The sequence below is a fragment of the Sceloporus occidentalis genome, unplaced genomic scaffold (genome assembly GCF_023333645.1).
Source record: "Sceloporus occidentalis isolate IW3139 unplaced genomic scaffold, rSceOcc1.0.p SCAF_354, whole genome shotgun sequence".
Taxonomy (NCBI): Eukaryota; Metazoa; Chordata; class Lepidosauria; order Squamata; family Phrynosomatidae; genus Sceloporus; species Sceloporus occidentalis.
The window spans coordinates 382,119-401,698 of NW_028317334.1; the positions used below are offsets into that span (position 1 = coordinate 382,119).

A 19,580-nucleotide genomic window follows, 5' to 3' on the forward strand; every position below is an offset into this window, starting at 1 on the left:
TCCTGTTTGGGGTCCCTTCCGACTTTGGGGCCCTTTCATCCTGCATTTTGAGTTCTCTGAAGGCCTCAAACTGCCAACTGCCAAGCAGTGAGGCAGAGAGAGCCATTTTGTGTCCTGGCGGCCATTTTGTGTCCCAGTGGACTTTTTTGCTTCTGTCAGCCATTTTGTGTTCTGGTGGACATTTTGTGCTGCTTGTGAATGTGGGGAATAATGCTATGATTGAGATTTCCTGCATGGCAGGGGTTGGACTGGATGGCCCTTGTGGTCTCTTCCAACTCTATCAATCTATGTTCCGGAACATTCTCTGAAGCCTCAGTTGAACATGTCAGGAAATGAAATGGATGTGGCCACTAGGTGGAGCTGTTGTGCAAGTTATATACAGCTCTAGTGGCAGTTATATGTGTCAGCATTCGAACAGTGCATCATTGGAATGTTGATGCAACTGTCAACTGTCCTTCCTAACTGTCACTGAGAGACAGAGTGAGACAGTTGGTGTGTGAAATCAACTGCCTCTCTGTGGATGGTATTACTGTGGCTGCATCACAGGTTGTGTTATTATTGTTGATTGTGTAAATAGTGTGTATTAGAGACGGTTGTCCAATACACTGTGTATATATATATTGTAAATATTGCAAACGAAGGTTAAAGTCCTCGTGAAGAGTGAAGGCTTGTTCTGTAGTTATTTCTCAAGCCTGGAGCTGAAGGCCGTTTGCAGTGGTGAAGGAATATTTCCTTCTTGACCAGAATACCTTTGCAGACATCTCCACAGATTCCTTCTCCCTGGCGTCCTGTCAATGTGGTTCAACTCTGCAGGTGGTTGTGGTGGACACAGTGCGTCTTTCCACACGCCCCAACAGAACAGAGGTTCCTCTTTCTCTCTCTGAGGCTCCAGAGCAAGAAGGAGGCCAGGTTCCTTGGGCCAAAAAGAGGACTGTGTGTCCCTTTGTGCCTCTGACCCTCCATTTTGGGAGGAAGGAAGGGAGGGAGGGAGGGAGGGAGGGAGGGAGGGAGGGAGGGGCCTGTGAGGCTCTAAGGAAGGGGAGGCAGGGGACTCAGGACCAGTGGGGAGGCTGGGCTTTGGGGGCTGGGAGAGAGAAGTGGGGAAAGAGACCCTCCCTTTGGGCCCTAGCTGGGGAGGGTCCCACCAGTCCTTGCCTCCCCCTTTGCGAAAGGAGGCCCCCTCAACCCCCTGGACTAACTCCTGCCACTCATTCCTAGGGCTGGGACTCAGAGGAGCTTCCTAGGCATTGTCACCTTCTGCCCTCCATGGCCACTCATTTCACATCTAGCTATGGGACATTAACAGGGCCCTCTTCAATTCCTCATCCCTTAATCCCCCATCACTCTAAGAAGGCATGGAGTATCTGTTGTGTATGAGAGCTGCAGTGAATCTGTGCTAGGTCCAGATGGGAGGAAGGGGATGCCCACCTCTGCATTGACCCAAAGGAGGCATATGTCACCTGCGTATGTCACCAGCAGGATGCTGTTCTCTGTGTCTTTGAGTGCTGCAGTGTTTCTTGCCAAGCCAATCCTAACCCTGGTCTCTTTTCTCAGGAACTTAATCTCGGACCCCTTGGACCCGGCTTTGGGGCCTCTCTTGCTGTAAGTGACCAAGTGCAGGGCCACCAGGACCCCCTGCCCACCTGATGGCTGACACAGAGGCCAAGTGGAGGGAGTTGGGCTCCAACAGAAAGAGGATGCCGAGGTACAACAGCTCTTTGGTGAGTCACTATCCTATTAGCTTCATCTGTGTCATTGCTGGGCCAGTTTATGAAAGGAAGCAGATACGATACTGTCCCAGTTTGGCAGAGAAAGTCCTGCTTAATCCTGTGTCACCCCACTACTTCAGGGGCTTTTAAAAATTTCCCGGTTGCCCTCTCCTCCTACCAATTTTCCTATTCTCAGCTCTCTTCAGTTCCTGAGTGCAATTGAGTTTGCACCTCACCAACTCAAAAGTGGGGAGAGGAGAGGAAAGAAGGAGGCAGGATATGGCCCTTCCCAGGAGGTTGATGCAAAGGCAAACTGCTGTGCCCTTCCTAGCTTGTGTGATCTTCCTCATAAACAACTTTGGCCATCTTTACTGCCTTCTGGGTTGCTTGTCCACATGTGTCTTGCTTTTACAATCTGTAAAAAATTGGGGTCTATGGGAGAACATCTCTGGATCTTAATATGGGGTGGGCCCAATGGCCCTCAAGCCCAGAGTGCTCCCCAGAACTGTTATTAAAAATGATGTTTGCTTCTGAAATGTGTCAAGAAATGTCTAAATGCACCATAATTCATTGTCGGGTAAATGTACTGTATGTGTTGGGATAGTCAGTATCCTAATCTATCATCAATATCCCAGCCATGGTCTAAATTATATTGTGTATTAATATTTAAAAGATTCGAGACAAACTGGATCTCAAAGGCAGTAGCTTTTATTTTGCTGACAGAATTTAAAGTTTATTTCCTGGACTGAATTCTAAAGTGATCAAATACTATTTGGATGCACCATGTGCTTTCCTCCCCTTTAGCTTAGTCACTCTCTGGATGAGGGCTATTTTCTGTTGCAGGTGACCTTTGCGGATGTGGCAGTATATTTCACCGAGGATGAATGGAAACTGTTGACGAAGAAGCAGAGACTTATGTACAATTATATAATGATGGAGAATTATCAGAATGTGGCCTCTGTGGGTAAGGAACCGGAATCCATTAGCATTATAGAATCACAGAGTTCGAATAGACAACAAGGGCCATCCAGTTCAGTCCATTTCTGCCATGCAGGAATACACATTCCAAGCACTATCCAGCCTTGGTTTAAAGACCTCCAAAGAAGAGAACTCCACCAAACTCTAAGGAAGTATATTCCACTGTCGAAGAGCTCTTACTGTCCCAAAGTTCCTCCTAATGTTTAGGTGGAACCTCTTTCTCTGTCGTTTGCATCCACTGTGGTGTCTCTTTTTCTCTGTAGCAGCAAAAAGCAAGCTTGCTGCATCCTCAATACAACCCTTTCCAACATTTAAACATGGATATCATATCCGCTGTTAATTTTCTTTTCTCCAGGGTAAACATACCCAACTCTCTAAGCCGCTCCTCATAGGGCTTGATGGTTTCCAGATCCTTCACCATTTTGGTTGCCCTCCTCTGGGCATGTTCCAACCTGTCAACATCCTTTTTGAATTTCGGAGGCCACAACTGGACACAGGATTATTCCAAGTAAACGCTGACCAAAGCTGAATAGAGCTTCACTATTACTTACCTTGATCTAGAAACTATACTCATATTGATGCAACCTAGAATCACATTGGCCTTTTTAGCTGCTGCATCACACTGTTGGTCCAAGTTCAACTTGTGGTCTACTAGGAGTCCTAGATCCCTTTAAAGCGCAGTTTAATTGTGATAGCAACATCCTGTAGAATATTTGAATTAGTAGTTTAGTGAGGCACTATTGCTCTCCACTTTATAAGGATTCTAAATACTGTATTGTAAACTGCCAATTGTCAGAAGCAGGTTCTGTGGTTCATCCAGAATAGTATTGGGGTTTAGGGGGGATTGTTAGTAGTTTAAATGCTAGTAGTTTTAAGTAGACCCAGCAACATCAGCGACTGCCTGAAGGAAGAGGCCCCTCCCTCCTCAACTGTCATCTCGGCCTCAGAGGGAGCCATCAGGCAGACCAGCAACATCTTGGACTGCCTGAAGGAAGAGGCCCCTCCCTCCTCAACTGTCATCTTGGCCTCAGAGGGAGCCATCAGGCAGACCCAGCAACATCTTGGACTGCCTGAAGGAAGAGGCCCCTCCCTCCTCAACTGTCATCACGGCCTCAGAGGGAGCCATCAGGCAGACCAGCAACATCTTGGACTGCCTGAAGGAAGAGGCCCCTCCCTCCTCAACTGTCATCTTGGCCTCAGAGGGAGCCATCAGGCAGACCCAGCAACATCTTGGACTGCCTGAAGGAAGAGGCCCCTCCCTCCTCAACTGTCATCTTGGCCTCAGAGGGAGCCATCAGGCAGACCCAGCAACATCTTGGACTGCCTGAAGAAAGAGGCCCCTCCCTCCTCAACTGTCATCACGGCCTCAGAGGGAGCCATCAGGCAGACCAGCAACATCTTGGACTGCCTGAAGGAAGAGGCCCCTCCCTCCTCAACTGTCATCTCGGCCTCAGAGGGAGCCATCAGGCAGACCAGCAACATCTTGGACTGCCTGAAGGAAGAGGCCCCTCCCTCCTCAACTGTCATCTCGGCCTCAGAGGGAGCGATCAGGCAGACCCAGCAACATCAGGGACTGCCTGAAGGACGAGACTTCTCCCTCCTTTAACTGTCACCTTGTATTTGTGTTGTATTCAATTTTTAATGTACACCGCTATGATCACTGAGGAATAGCGGTCTATAAATAAAACGTATTATTATTATTATTATTATTAGTTGGTAAGGATATTGGGGCCTAGAATGGCTTTGGGGAAGGGAAGCAATTGTGGAGGCTATTAACTGCCTGGTCTTTGAACTCTGGGTGGCAGACATGCCCCAGGGGGGAGAGGCGCCTGTGAACGGTGGAAGAAGAAGGCAAGAGGTACCTTGGCAGCCGGGCTGGTTAGGGGCTGAAGGGGAAGAAAAGGGAGGAGTGTGAAGGTAGTTAACGATGGAGGGAAAAGATTTAAACACTTCAGAGACAGCTTAGACTTATTAATGGACCCTTCTGCCTGAGTTTCTCAATGAACCTTTTGGTGGAAACAAAGGACTTTTTAATTCTGAAACTAAGTTCCGCCCCCAGATATCTCACCAATGCTAGGATTTTGTAGGAAGACAGCATGGAGATTACCAGTAATGCATTTCTCATTGAAATGGTAGCACATCTCTGAGTATGTTTCCTTTTTTGGCCCTCTTCCAGCCTTTTGAGGTTCTGCTTTACTTCCCCAAAGGGATGCAATGGGATACTGAGGCACAAAACTTTATTCCTATTTTAAGGCAATACAATGTGCGGTTGCCCCTGAGATCCCCAGGGGGCCTATGTGACACCCCCAATCCCCAACAGTAGCCCATCCCTGTCTTAGAGATGTCTTAATACTGCTCCCTGGTGCTTGATCCTCACCAAAACAGAAGTCCAGGACCCAGGCCCCTTGCTTTGCCTTTCCCAATGAGTAATTTGTATATGGATTATCCTGCCTTTCTCAACAAATGAACCTTTAAGTGTCCCTTTTATGCATCACATAAATGGGTGTGTGTCTGTGATCGAGCGAAGGAGCGAATGTGAAAAACAGAAAGGCAGGAAAGAGATGGTGAAGGTGAAATACTGAAGCAGTGCAGATGGGCAAGAAAGAAGGTTGGAGAGCGGAGGGAGAAAGGGAAGGGGATCAGGCTTAAGAGGGAGATGAACTGCACAGATATAAGATGGGGGACACCTGGCTGAATGAAACTACGTGTGAAAGGGATCTAGGAGTCCAAGTAAACCACAAGTTGAACATGCGTCAACAGTGTGATGTGGCAGCTAACAAGGCCAATGCGATTTTAGGTCGCATCAATAGAAGTATAGTGTCAGGATCAAGGGAAGTAATAGTGCCATGGTATTCTGCTTTGGTCAGGCCTCACCTGGAATATTGTGTCCAGTTCTGGGCACCACAATTCAAAAAGGATGTGGAGAAACTGGAGCATGTCCAAAGGAGGGCGACTAAAATGGTGCAGGATTTGGAAACTATGAGGAACGACTTGGGTAACTAGGGATGGTTAGCCTGGAGAAGAGAAGGTTAAGAGGTTATATGATAGCCCTGTTTAAATATTTGAAGTAATGTCAAGCTTGTTTTCTGCTGCTCCAGAGACTGGAACACGGAACAACGGATGCAAACGGCAGTAAAAGATATTCCACTTCAACATTAGAAGGAACTTCCTAACAGTAAGGTCTGTTCGACAATGGAACAAACTCCCTCTGAGATTTTGGTGGAGTCTCCTTTCTTAGAGATCTTCAAACAGAGGCTGGATGGCCATCTGTCAGGGATGCTTTGATTCCTACATGGCAGAATGTGGTTGGACTGGATAGTCCTTGTAGTCTCTTCCATCTCTATGATTCTAGGCCTATGGGAGTCAGGAGGGGGAGGCAGGAGCAAAGCCAGGATCGCCTAGCTCTGTGCGGAGAGAAAGGGACCTCTGGGAAGGACCAGGAGAGGGGCCTTGGGGATTGGGAGGCAGCCACCAACCTCACAGATTATACTGATAATAATAATAAGTTTTATTTGTATTTACCCGCCTCTCTCAATGGAGCGAGGTGGTATTACAACCGTAAAATAGCCACAAAACAACAATAGCATCCAATTTACACACAGTAAAACAACAAAATGCTTAAAACTCAATTTGGGACAAATAAAAACATCATTTAAAATGCACAGTTGTGATCAGAAGTGGGATTTTCCCTTAAGTTCTTTACAAGAGGTCAGCTGAGTAAGCCTGCCGGAAGGGATCCGTCTTAAGTCCTTTCTTGAAAGCATCCAAGGTGGTGTTAAGACGGATCTCCTCCGGCAAGTTGTTCCATAACTTGGGGGCCATGGCTGTGTATGCTCTGTGAGAAGTTGTTCTTAGCCTGACCTTTGGTTAATCTAATAGATTCTTCCCAGATGTTCTGAGAGTGTGGGGCGGATGGTGTAGGGAGAGGCCTTCCCTCAAGTAGCTCAGGCCCAAGCCATGTAGGGCTTTAAAGGTAATAAGCAACGCTTGGTATTGCGCCCGGAAGCTAATTGGCAGCCAATGTAGGGATACTGGTGTTATATGGTCTGACCTAGATGTTCAGGTGACCAATCTAGCTGCCACGTTTTCAACTCACTGAAGCTTCCAAACTTGGTACAAATGTGGCCCCATGTAGAACACTGAATTTAGGAAATGAACTTGAAATCAGGCCCTTGTTTTCATACATATTAAGGGTTCCATTTAGCAATTATGAGCAATGTCTATGAAGAGAGGAAAGGGTATCACAAAAATTCCTTTTTCTCTATTGTTTCTTTTCCAACCTGAGCTTTCTTAGCTCTGTGGTTGATTCCAGAGGCCCTTTGTCACTCGAAATGCTGGAGTCTGGGGAGGACACCCACAAGTGCTATGCTTTTAGGGGAATTTCATACTTAGCTCAAAGGAGAGATTGAGGCAACAGTGACCTCGGGATTCATCCCAACTATACCAGGCCCAGAAGCACACAGAACTCCAGAGGCGTTTCAAATAGGCTTTTGTGTTTTATTTAGTGGGAAAGCAAAATACATGCACGCACACACACATATACACATATAGGTGTTCACGCACCACATGCAAGAACTAGGTAACAAAGGTGGGAGTGGTGAATAGTGTAAGGCTTTGCTAATGGTAATACATTACCTAGATGGATCTTGATTCCAATTGCTGTGGGTCCAGAATGGGGAGAGAAGTCAGTAACTGCTATAGCAAGTGAGGCTGGTGAGTGTAGTGAGGTGTTTAGCAATGTAAACCAACGGAGTGTAAGTCTGCAACTGGACTGATGCTGAAGAACAGCCAGTTGGGGCTGATATTTATACTGAAATTGTTGCTTGGGGGCAGAAACTGAGCATTCAAAAAGGTTTAAATTGCTTTAGGATGTTTCCTGGGTGGGGAAAGAATTGTCTGAAACTGAATTAAATTAAATGGGTGCTTGGTGGAAATACTTCAGCCAAAGAGGATTATCACACTGGCTCTCAGGTCCTTCTTGGCTCTGAATTCTGGACCCATTCAAAGCCAATGTATAGCACAGTCTGAAGGCAACACTCCCAGAGTTCAATAATAACATAGCAGAGTACAGTAGCAAATCTCTAGATATAGGCATTGGCAATGCATTAACCACTTTCCACACATAAAAATAACTCACAGCCACAGTTGATTTCCTCCAAGTCCTTGGAGGTTGTTTATCTTCAGTTGCAACATAAAACAAATATTTACCAGTTTTCCTCTCTGACTTTCATCAACTTCACAATCTCTTGTACACACAACTCCAACCCACATCAATCCGCATGTGAGCTGTATACTGTATTGGTTGTGAGTCATCTCCTGGTGACACACAGCATGAAGCATCCTCTACAGTTAGTTTGCATCATGCCATGTGCTCTGACTCAACACTCTATGGCAGTCTCACAGGAAATGATGCCACTTTTCAATCAAAGTATTTTTACATATATATATTAGAATATTTTTCAAATGCCTGACTATCTGCTTCTACTGATTTCCTCATGACAGTTCCCCTTCAATTTCTTCTTTGGTAGCTCTGAGTAAGGATACAGTCATTATATGGATTTGGGGCATCCAGAACAGGGTCATGCTCAGGTCACTCACACCAACATTATTAATTTAATCTCAAATAGGGAGGGATGAACGTGGGGCTAAATCTTGGGGCAACATTTTCCTCTCTTAACACTGAGATTCAGTCTTGTCTGTCATTGTCCTCCTTTACAGAAGAATTTGTCAGCCACAAGAGAGTCCACACAGGAGAGAAGCCATACAAATGCCAGCATTGTGGGAAATGTTTTTCTTCAAAGGCACACGTAGTGAGACATCAGAGAGTCCACACAGGAGAGAAGCCATACAAATGTCAGCATTGTGGGAAAGGTTTTTCTTCCAAGTCATACCTATTGGCACATCAGAGAGTTCACACAGGAGAGAAGCCATACAAATGCCAGCGTTGTTGGAAATGTTTTTCTTCCAAGTCATACCTATTGGCACATCAGAGAGTTCACACAGGAGAGAAGCCATACAAATGCCAGCATTGTGGGAAATGTTTTTCTTCCAAGTCATACCTATTGGCACATCAGACAGTCCACACAGGAGAGAACCCAAACAAATGCCAGCATTGTGGGAAATGTTTTTCTTCCAAGTCATCTCTATTGGCACATCAGAGAGTCCACACAGGAGAGAAGCCATACAAATGCCAGCATTGTGGGAAATGTTCTTCTACGAAGTCACACTTAGTGAGACATCAGAGAGTCCACACAGGAGAGAAGCCATACAAATGCCAGCGTTGTTGGAAATGTTTTTCTTCCAAGTCATACCTCTTGGCACATCAGAGAGTCCACACAGGAGAGAAGCCATACAAATGCCAGCATTGTGGGAAATGTTTTTCTTCCAAGTCATCTCTATTGGCACATCAGAGAGTCCACACAGGAGAGAAGCCATACAAATGCCAGCATTGTGGGAAATGTATTTCTACGAAGTCACACTTAGTGAGACATCAGAGAGTCCACACAGGAGTGAAGCCATACAAATGCCAGCGTTGTTGGAAATGTTTTTCTTCCAAGTCATACCTCTTGGCACATCAGAGAGTCCACACAGGAGAGAGGCCACACAAATGCCAGCATTGTGGGAAATGTTTTTCTTCGAAGTCACACCTAGTGACACATCAGAGAGTCCACACAGGAGAGAGGCCACACAAATGCCAGCATTGTGGGAAATGTTTTTCTTCCAAGTCAAACCTAGTGACACATCAGAGAGTCCACACAGGAGAGAGGCCACACAAATGCCAGCATTGTGGGAAATGTTTTTCTTCGAAGTCACACCTAGTGAGACATCAGAGAGTCCACACAGGAGAGAAGCCACACAAATTCCAGAAATGAACTAACATTATATTTATCAAGAAGCAAAACAAAGAATGTATTTTAAATCTTGTGGTGATAAGAAAAAGCCCTTGTGATTTCGTGTGTTAGGTTTGTGTGTCCATATGCCTGTTTATGTTTTTCAATTATATTTTGTTATTTTGAGGTTTTAATTGCCTTTATTATAGATTATTGCTTTCGTTTATAAATTTGAGTGGGGATCATGGTGGTGGAATAGGTTAGTTAAACAGATGGGTGGGATTGGCTGCAGCTGGTTAGAATAGTTATGGGAATGATAGCATTTGGAATTTGTTCGATGTTGGCTGAAGAAAGTTGGGGACAGGTATTAACAGAAAGGGCTAGTTTGTGGGAATGCAAAGGGGGCCTTGTTATCTGTGGGACATAGACTGTGGGAATTGGAGGTGGGGGCCAGGTTTGGACGAGTGTGATGTTTTAGGTTTTGGGGTTTTAATGTTTGGTTTGGGGAGGGCAGCTCTGACTTAAACACTGAATTTCTGATTATGTGTTTGCAATAAAGTTTTTGTTGTTTCAACACACTGGACTCATTGGGGTACAGAAATTCTGCATTTGCACAAAATGTACCCTTTCTTCTCTCCTCAGCCCTCAGCTCCATTCCCAGCCATAAAAACAGAGGCAAACACACATATATACTCAGAGAGACAGCGCTATATGTACAAAGCAGAGCCTTCCCAGCCTTTCCCTCCTGAGTCCAGCTCTGCAGCTTGGGCTCCATTTCGGAAGGAAGGAAAAAAGGCCGTAGTCCTTCCCTTCTTCCAAAGGCCGCCAGCGGAATAAGCAGCAGCAGCAGCAGCAAAGGCCTTACAATCCCTGCGCATGCTGAGAAGGGGTCTTTGGGGCATCTGAAAGGAATGAAAGTGCCAAGGGAAGAGAAGCATAAAGGGACTGCTGAAGTTGGGGGGGGGGGATTTGGGACCTGTTTCAGGCACCTTCCCCCCGGAACCCATTACTAGAGCCTTCCATAACTAACTATGATGCTTTAAATGACTATTTCACAGATAATGTCTCTCAGATAAGAGCCAAATTGGACGTCAGCATTATTGCGGAGGCTATAAGTGAGGTGTCCATGAGTAAGATCATACTGGATCAATTTGAATCTGAATACTGAGGATGTGGCCAAGCTCCTTGGAAGTGTGAAGAGGAGAACCTGCCCTCCCAACCCTTGCCCTTTTTATATCACCTGAAATATATCATAGATACATCTCTTAGTTAGGGCTATTTTCCATCATGCTTAAAAGAAGCAGTGTTACGGCCGTTTATGGGAAAGCCCTCCCTAGATCCCTTGGACATGAACAATTACAGACCGGTCTCCCGTTTTCCATTTCTAACCAACATAATTTTGAGGACAGTTGCTCTTCATCTCCAAGCAGTCTTGGATGAGACAGATTATCTGGACCCATTTCAAACTGGCTTCAGGATGGGATACGGAGTCGAAACTGTTATGGTTGCCTTAGTAAATGATCTTTGCTTCAAGGGGGGATGTAACTTACCAAACTTTAAGCTGTATTATTATTATGCAGCTTGTCTCAAATGGTTAGAAGAATGGTTCAAATTAGAAAACAAGACTTTATTGAATATAGAAAAAGCTAACCTGAATCTTGGTATACATGCATATATGTGGTATAGAAAACCAAAAGATAATAATACTTTTAACCATCATGTTATAAGAAGATCATTGCTTAAAGTATGGTATAAAATGAGACATTTATTTTGAGTGTCATTGCAAGAAGCCTATTACAATAGAACAAAGGACAAAGATATACCATGGCTAAGATACGGAGATTTAATAAATAAAACACAAGAAGGAAAATACAATATGAAATCTATGGAAGAACTTAATGAAAAAGGAAACATGAAGGATTGGTTTTTATACAACCAATTAAACAATCGTTTTAAGGCAGACAGTAAAGCTCCTGGGTTAACGATGGATAACAATGAAATAGATAAAATTATGATGGACAAAAAAGGTAAACACATATCCAAATATTATGAACTATTAAAAGAAAGAGATCTAGAAGATGAAATTATTAAACACAGCATGGTAAGATGGGCATGTGATATAAATAAAACTATAACTATAGAGGAATGGGGAAAATAATGGAAAGGGAGAAATATATTCACTCTGTGCCAAAACTATAAAGAAAATGATATCAAAATGTTATACAGGTGGTATCTAACCCCCCAAAAAATTCACCAGATATACAAAGCTGGCAATACTAAGTGCTGGAAATGCGGGCAACCCGAGGGAGGCTTCTTTCATATTGGTGGACATGCATTAAAGCTCAAGGATTCTGGCAAAGGATTCATGGAAGCATCCAAAACATTCTTGATATAAATATTCCCTTTGAACCACATTTATTTTTACCAAACATGACACACAACATAAAGTCAGTAAAATGCAATAGAATTATATTATATATGGTCTCATGTGCAAGGATCTTATTTGCTCATGTTTGGAAATGTACTATTAATCCTTGTATCAAAGACTGATTGATTAAGATATATGAAGCTAGAAATATGGATATAGTATCTGCCTTACTAAGAGGGAAATCAAAAGAAGATTTAGAAATGGAATGGAGTTGTCTTAAAACATTTGAAGAAAAGGGTGATAACATTCCGTTAAAATAATAGTTAATATTTGGTCAATATTTAGTAATTTAAATACTATCATGGGAATATCTCAGTGTAATAAACATTTTTGAAAATAAAAAAGGAAGACCCACATCATTGTTGTGGGGAGTGCCACACACCGAGTTGTATAGCCACATTCTGTGCTGCTTCTGGCCTTGCTGCAGTTGAGCCATTGACAGTTCGAGGGTGGCAACATGCTCCAACGCCGCAATGGTAAAAGGAAGTGTTTAGAGCGGCTTTGCTTGTTGTTTCTTGCTCCCTTCACCCTTAAATGTAGGGGCCATTAAGACTACATTTTATCCCAGTTCCCAAACTGGTTTAAAAGTTGGAAGTTCACACTTGCACCGATTTTAACACAACTTGATCAGGGGCTTGCGCAATAGATCCAGGGCAAATCCCCCTTAGCGCGTTTTTTCTGAAAGCGGACTATTGACCCTTTCTTTTTGAAAACAACCGGCTCTTCCCTGCCGCCGGCAAATATGAACCCAGTCATGATCGGGTCAAGTTCACGGGGTAGATTACCCCGATTGAGGTAAAGGTAGTAGGAATTTGTTTCCGGGGAGATTCGATATGGGGGCACCCGGATCTGCCCAGTTCATCCAGGGCAAATGAGCAAGTGGGAATGGGGCCTTTGTGAAGGTGAGGGGACTTATCTTCTTAGTGCTGGCCCTCCAGGTGAGCGATGCCAGGGACGTAGCCAAGGGGGGGATCTTGGGGTCCGGAACCCCCACCCCTTCCATTAGAAAAATGAATGGTGTTTGCTGCTGCGCCGCTGCAACCAAGCCTCATTATAATGGTGGCACTTAGTCTGGACCCCCCCCCCTTCCTAAAATCCTGGCTACGTCCCTGGCGATGCATTGGGCAAGGAGTCCCTCTCGCTCATTGCCAGCAGCCTTTGGTTCTGCTGGAGGCAGGGTCTCTTCTCCAGCATCACCTGGAACAAGGAACCAGAACAATGGACAACAACAGATGGATGTATGCATATATGTATATATGTGGATGCATCTCTGTCTAAGCGCACTCAGACTTATACCTTAATCTGAACACCTACTGGCTGTAGAAATGAGCTCTGGTGCCTGAAGGCAACTCATAACAGTTTCAAGTCTCTAAACATAAATCTTGCATAGAACACATCTTTGCATACATATCCATAGATATCTGTCTGAACATGTGCATGTTCACACACACGTACTTACATACATGTGTATATATATTTTCATAAGCCAACCTTCAGGGTGATGGCGTGGACACCCATTGTCTTCCTCCTCCGGGCGAGGTGGACTCCGCATGGCCTCCCTGTGACGCCTCCCCCGGCGTTCTGTGTGGAGGAAAGAGGAACTGGAGACACAAGTGCAGAAAATAAACATTGGCTTACCTGGTGAGATGTTTGTTTTAAGCGATGGAGACGAAGGCATCCTTGATGTATGGGTTAGACCCTGTGGCTCGCTCTAGGTCAGGCAGGAAGTAGACAAAACTTTAGAGGCGTGTCCACAGGATAGGACTAACCCCCAAAGCAAGTTTCAGTTAATGTAACAGCCTAGAGAAGGAAAGTTTCTAAGAACTCTCAAACAACTAAGAACCAAATTTTAGGGCATCTGAAAAAGACCCAGTAACCAAAAAACTGTAAACGTCCAATGTGACGAGAAAAAACACTAATGGTTGACCTCAAAAACTGGGTGCCAGGAGATCAAGACCAATCAGAGGGAGGGGAGGATGCCTTCGTCTCCATCGCTTAAAACAAACATCTCACCAGGTAAGCCAATGTTTATTTTTCCAGTGATGGAGAGAAGGCATCCTTGATGTATGGGATATGGCATAGCTCCCCAAAAATAAGGGTGGGAAGAAGGAGATTGAGTTAATGAGGTACTACAGCCTGTAGTACCCTTCTTCCAAAAGCCGCCTCAGATGACTGGAAGGAGTCCAGGCGGTAATGTCGGACAAAGGTAGATGTCGAGGACCATGTAGCTGCCCTGCAGATCTCTTCTAGAGAGGCATTAGTGGAGAGTGCCGCCGAGGTTGAAGCACTACGTGTAGAATGAGCGAAAACAGTTCCAGGAAGAGGCTTTGTAGAATCTGTATAACACATGGATATGCAGGACCTGATCCATCGAGAAAGTGTAGAAACGGACACCTTTTTTCCCATGGAATTTTTGTGGAACGAGATAAAAAGGCTGTCAGTCAAACGGAACCTTTTAGTTCTATTAATATAAGTGCGGAGAGCCCTCCGAACATCCAGTGTATGCCAGGTCTTTTCCAAGTCTTTTTTGGGTTGAGGGCAAAAAGAAGGTAGGATGATATCTTGGGACCTGTGGAATGTAGAGTTTATCTTGGTTATAAACGTTGGATCTAGTCTTAGCAACACAGAGTCTTCTCTGAACACGCAGAGCTCTTTGCGTATGGACAGGGCGCCAAGTTCTGAGACTCTCTTGGCCGAGGTGATGGCTGTGAGGAATAGAACCTTCCAGGTAAGGAATTTTAAGTCTATGTCTTTTAGTGGTTGAAACGGAGCTTTGGTAAGAGCCGAAAGTACCTTGTGTAGGTCCCAGTTAGGGTATCTGTGTACTGTGGGAGGTCGGATGAGAGTGGCTGCTCGAAGAAACCTTCTGACATAGTAGTTGTTGGACAGTTTGTTAGCGTGTTTTTGAGGAAAAGCAGACGTGATGGCAGAGACCTGTCTTTTGAGAGTGTTGGGCTTAAGACCTTTATCAAGTCCTTCTTGGAGGTAAGAAAGTAGAGAGCTCACAGATGCCTTGAGTGGGTTAAGTTTGTTTAGCTTACACTAACGGGCAAATGATCTGAAAGAATATTCGTATATTTGTCTGGTGGAAGGTCGTCTAGCATTGATGATGGTGTCTATCACCCTAGACGTGAGCCCTTGTTTTATCATATTTTGGCGTTCAACCTCCAAGCGTGAAGGTTGAGCCAGGCTGGATCTGGATGGTGAAACTGACCCTGGGATAGAAGGTCTGGGCGAAGCGGGAGCTTGAGAGACTCTTGAGCCATTGTCAGGATCTCTGAGAACCATGGTCTTCTTGGCCAGTATGGGGCTATTAGAATTATTGTCGCTCTTTCTTTTCTTGCCTTTTTTAGGCACTTGTTGATCATGGACGTTGGAGGGAAGGCATATAGAATCCCGTCTGGCCATGGGGCATGTAGAGCGTCCATTTGTTCCGCTCCTTGAGTTAGGAACCGAGAGAAGAAGCGTGGCAGTTGATTGTTTATGGGCGATGCGAAGAGATCTACCAGGGGCGTTCCGAGCTTGTGTGTCACCATGTGAAAGACTTGGGGATGTAGCTGCCACTCTGACTGGTCTATGTCCTGTCTGCTGAGCCAGTCGGCTCTCGTATTTAGAGTCCCCTTGATGTGTTCTGATCTTATCGAGAGGAGATTTGTTTGTGACCACTTGAAAAGAAGCTCTGTCTCGCTCATTAGAGACTTTGATCTTGTGCCTCCTTGTCGATTTATGTGGGCTTTTGTTGACATGTTGTCTGTCCGAATCAACACTGGTTGTCCTTTGACCAGGGATGAGAATTGTAGAAGAGCCAGGCGCACCGCTCTGAGTTCTAGGAGATTTATGTTGTGGCTTTGTTCTTGGACGGACCATCTTCCCTGTGTATAGGAGTTGTTGAGTGTGGCTCCCCAGCCCCGCAGACTGGCATCTGTCATCAGTTGTAGTTCTTGAGGAGGCCAGAGTGGCCGACCTGTTTTGAGATTGGGAGAAGTCCACCAAAGGAGGGAGTGTCTGACTCTGTGAGGAAGTATCAGTCGTTTGTTGACCTTTGAGGATATGTGTTTTTGGTGAGGAAGGAGAAACCACTGAAGAGGCCTTGAGTGAAATCGGGCCCAGGGTGTGCAGTCTATCGTTGATATCATTAAGCCTTGTAATCTCGCCAGGAGTAAAAGGTTTGTCGAGTGAGAGCGGGACACGAGGTTGATGGTCTGACGAAGTTTGTTTATTCTTTCTGGTGAGAGGTATACCTTGCCGTGTAGGGTATCGATGATCGCCCCGAGGTGGAGAATATGTTGGCAAGGCTCTAGGTGGCTCTTCCCACGATTGACCAGAAAACCATGTCTTGTCAATGAGGATAGGACCAGATGGACATCCTGACGGCCTTGTTGGAGTGATGGTGAGCGAATTAAGATGTCGTCCAAATAAGGATGGACGTGGATTCCCTGTAGTCTCCAATGGGCCACCAGCGATATCATGATCTTTGTAAAAACCCGAGGAGCTGATGAGAGGCCAAATGGAAGGGCCTTGTATTGGTAATGGTTGTGGTGGTAGGAGAATCTCAGAAATCGGCGGTGGAGAGGGTGAACAGGAACATGAAGGTAGGCTTGAGTTAAATCTAGAGAACAAAGAAAGTCGTGAGGTCTGATGGCCTCTAGGATGGTCTTTAGAGTTTCCATACGGAAACGACGTTTTCTGACAAATTTGTTGACCCATTTTAGGTCCAGTACAGCCCTCCATGACCCGTCCTTTTTTGGTACAATGAACAAAATAGAGTAGCAACCTTTGTATATTTCTGAAGATGGAACTTGTTCTATCGCTCCAATTTGTAGTAGGTGATCTATGGCTTGTAACATCAACTTATGTTTTTTGTGACGTTGAGACATCGGTGATGGAACAAAGTGGTCGTGAGGAAGGTTGTAAAAGTCTATCAGATAACCGTGTCTCAGTGTGGTGAGAACCCATTTGTCTGCAGTTGAGGCTTCCCAAATGTGGGCGAAGTGTAGAAGTCTGCCACCCACTAGGTGTGGCGGCCAGTCATTCTCTGTGGGAATTACGGTTTTGATTGGAGATAGATGGCCCCTGTTGTTGGTTGGAAGAGTTGTTAGGCCTTCCGAATCCTCGGGAGTGGTATTGTTGTCGGCCATATGGCTTTTGGTCAGACCACTGATTTTTGTTGGACCTAGGGTCTCTGGAACGAAAGGAAGATTGATTGTTTTTGTATGAGCGAAAGGAACCCTGTCCCTGGCGAAAGGATCGCTTTTCATCTCTTTTGGGTAGTGAAGGTAAGGCTTTTTTCTTGTCCTTGGTTTCTATGAGGACGGGTTCGAGTGCGTCTCCAAATAGTTTTTGTCCGCTGAAGGGGGCCATGGTGAGGTTTTGTTTGGACTTGGCATCAACCGTCCAATTTTTTAGCCAAATCTGTCTCCTTACTGGGACAGATGCTGCTTGAGCCCTGGCACTTAGTTGCATGATGTCAAGAGAAGCATCAGAAGAAAAAGCCAACACCTTGAGAAGTTTATTGATGCCCTGGCGTAATTTAATGTTGCCCTTAGGTACTTCTTGGATAAGGTCTCTAGCCCAAGTAAAAGCGGCCCTGGAGAGAATGGAGACAGTAGATGAAGCCCTGATGGCTGTGGAGGAGGCATCAAATGATTTTCTTAAGGCCGAATCGGCTCTTTTGTCTTCGTGGTTTTTTAGGGCATCGTCTCCATCTTTGCAGTAGACCGCGGACGTGGTCAAAGCTGCAACGGGAGCATCAACCAAGGGGACTTGGAGCTTTGACATGACCGATTGGGGAAGGTTATAAAAATTTTTGAATGATTGAGGATTTGGTCTGGCTGTGGCTGGCTTAGACCACTCTTCCCTAATAACCTTCATAAAATCTGAAGTAAAGGGGACCTCGATAGAAGGGGGCCCAGGTTGTGGGAAGGAGTCGCCCTTTCCCTGGGGAAGGTCTGTGTCTTGAGTTTGAGGGATGGTGGCATTTATAGGCAACTCAAGAGTTTTTATTGCTTTTTTCAACAGGATTTGAAAGTCCTCTTGGGGGAAAAGTCTGCTGGAGGAGGGTGTGGGATCTTCTCCATCATCATCATCAACAGATAATTCGTCAAGGGTGAGTAAGCCCTCTTCACTGTGAGATAATTTGTTTGAAAGGTCCTCTGCATCATCCTCATCATCAGCAGAATGCAGAATAATGGAGGCTTTGGGCCTTTTTGATTTGTGCTGTTGGCCAGTAGGTGGCGCTGGTCGCTTAGTTTTTGTCTTAGCAGCAGCTGCAGAGGAGCCCGGGAGACTTTTCCCGCCCTTTTTGGGAGGCTTGAGGGCAGTTTTTCTGGGGGTGAATTTTCCCCTTTCAGAGGGAGGGATGGAATCCAGGGAAGAGCGGGCAACTGGAGAGGAGGAAGAGGAAGACCTTGTCCTGGTTGGGGCTCTCTGGGCAGAGGCAGGGATGCACTGGACTGGAGCTGGCTGAGAGGTAGGGAGGGAAGGCTGTCTCCGGTGGTCTGAAATGGTGGCAGTCATCCCCAGAGAGAGGGGAAGGGCTGCAGGACAGGGCTGTTGGCCAGATAAAGCTGCAGCTTGGAAGGAGATGAGGGAAGCGATTATGGAGGAGAGCTCCGGTGGCAATGCTTGCAGCGGGGGGGGGGGGCAGTTGGGTGGGGGTAGTACTCACACCCTGTTCTGAGTCGTCCAATGTGGCCCGGGTCCGGTCCTTTTGTTGGAGGGTGCAGTGGGGCCCCTGTAGGTTCGGAGACGAGGGTTCTCCCTCCTCCGACCTGGCCCTGGCAGTCTTAGCAGCAGGCTCCTTGTCTTCATAGGGGCTGAGAGAGTGACTGGGTTGCTCTCTAGCCAAGTTTAGGGAATCACAGGACATGCCTGGGCTGTCCTCCTGATCCCCAGCCCCTGACATCGTTGTTGGTCCCCTGGCAGTCCAAAGAGACAGGAGAGGAGACAGATAGGAGGCAGAGGAAAAAGGAGCAGGAGAGAAAAAAAAAGTTGTTGTTTTTGTTGTTGAAAGAAATAGAGGAGGAAAAGCAGCAGAGCTGATCTGAAAGCGTCTGACCAGAGCAGAGGCAGAAACGAAACTGAAACTTGCTTTGGGGGTTAGTCCTATCCTGTGGACACGCCTCTAAAGTTTTGTCTACTTCCTGCCTGACCTAGAGCGAGCCACAGGGTCTAACCCATACATCAAGGATGCCTTCTCTCCATCGCTGGAAAATGAGCTGACAGGTGCCTCAAGACAACCAATCATAGCACCCCAGTACAGGAAATGTCAACAGGCAAGACTCGCCCGCAGTGGCATTGAGGTCCAATATAGGACCCCCCAGCCAGCATCCAGAGATGCCACATCTCATAAAAAAACAGAGGTTTGTGGCATGATGCAGGGCTGTCGCCATGCTTACGCATAGCACGATAGAAGGCCGTCCTCATCACCTTCACCTTGGAGGCCACCTGCGTCTCTGACCTCTCAAAGCCCCATCTCCTCATCTTCCTGGCAATCTTTGAGTAGATTGCCCTCTTAGGGTGGGATGTGTACCCCATTATGAGGTCCAGGTCCACATTCCTCTCCAGACAGTGATAGAGGTACTGGACCTCCCCATCTGTCCAGCGATTCCACCCTCTGGGCATTGTCTCTGGGCA

General features: G+C 45.9%; 1 protein-coding gene across 1 annotated transcript; it reads left to right on the forward strand.

The window, feature by feature from the left end:
• The first annotated feature begins 1,355 nt into the window (after positions 1–1,355).
• On the forward strand, positions 1,356–9,621 carry LOC149273998 (uncharacterized). The gene is made up of 3 exons (XM_089505949.1): positions 1,356–1,360; positions 1,660–1,721; positions 8,406–9,621. The coding sequence occupies exons 1-3, from the start codon at positions 1,356–1,358 to the stop codon at positions 9,557–9,559; spliced, it is 1,221 nt and encodes a 406-aa protein (XP_089362075.1). The 3' UTR covers positions 9,560–9,621.
• The last annotated feature ends 9,959 nt before the right edge of the window (positions 9,622–19,580 follow it).

Coding starts and splice junctions, on each gene's coding strand:
- LOC149273998 (XM_089505949.1), top strand. Junction 1,722..8,405: donor CGAGGTACAACAGCTCTTTG/GTGAGTCACTAT, acceptor CCTCCTTTACAG/AAGAATTTGTCAGCCACAAG.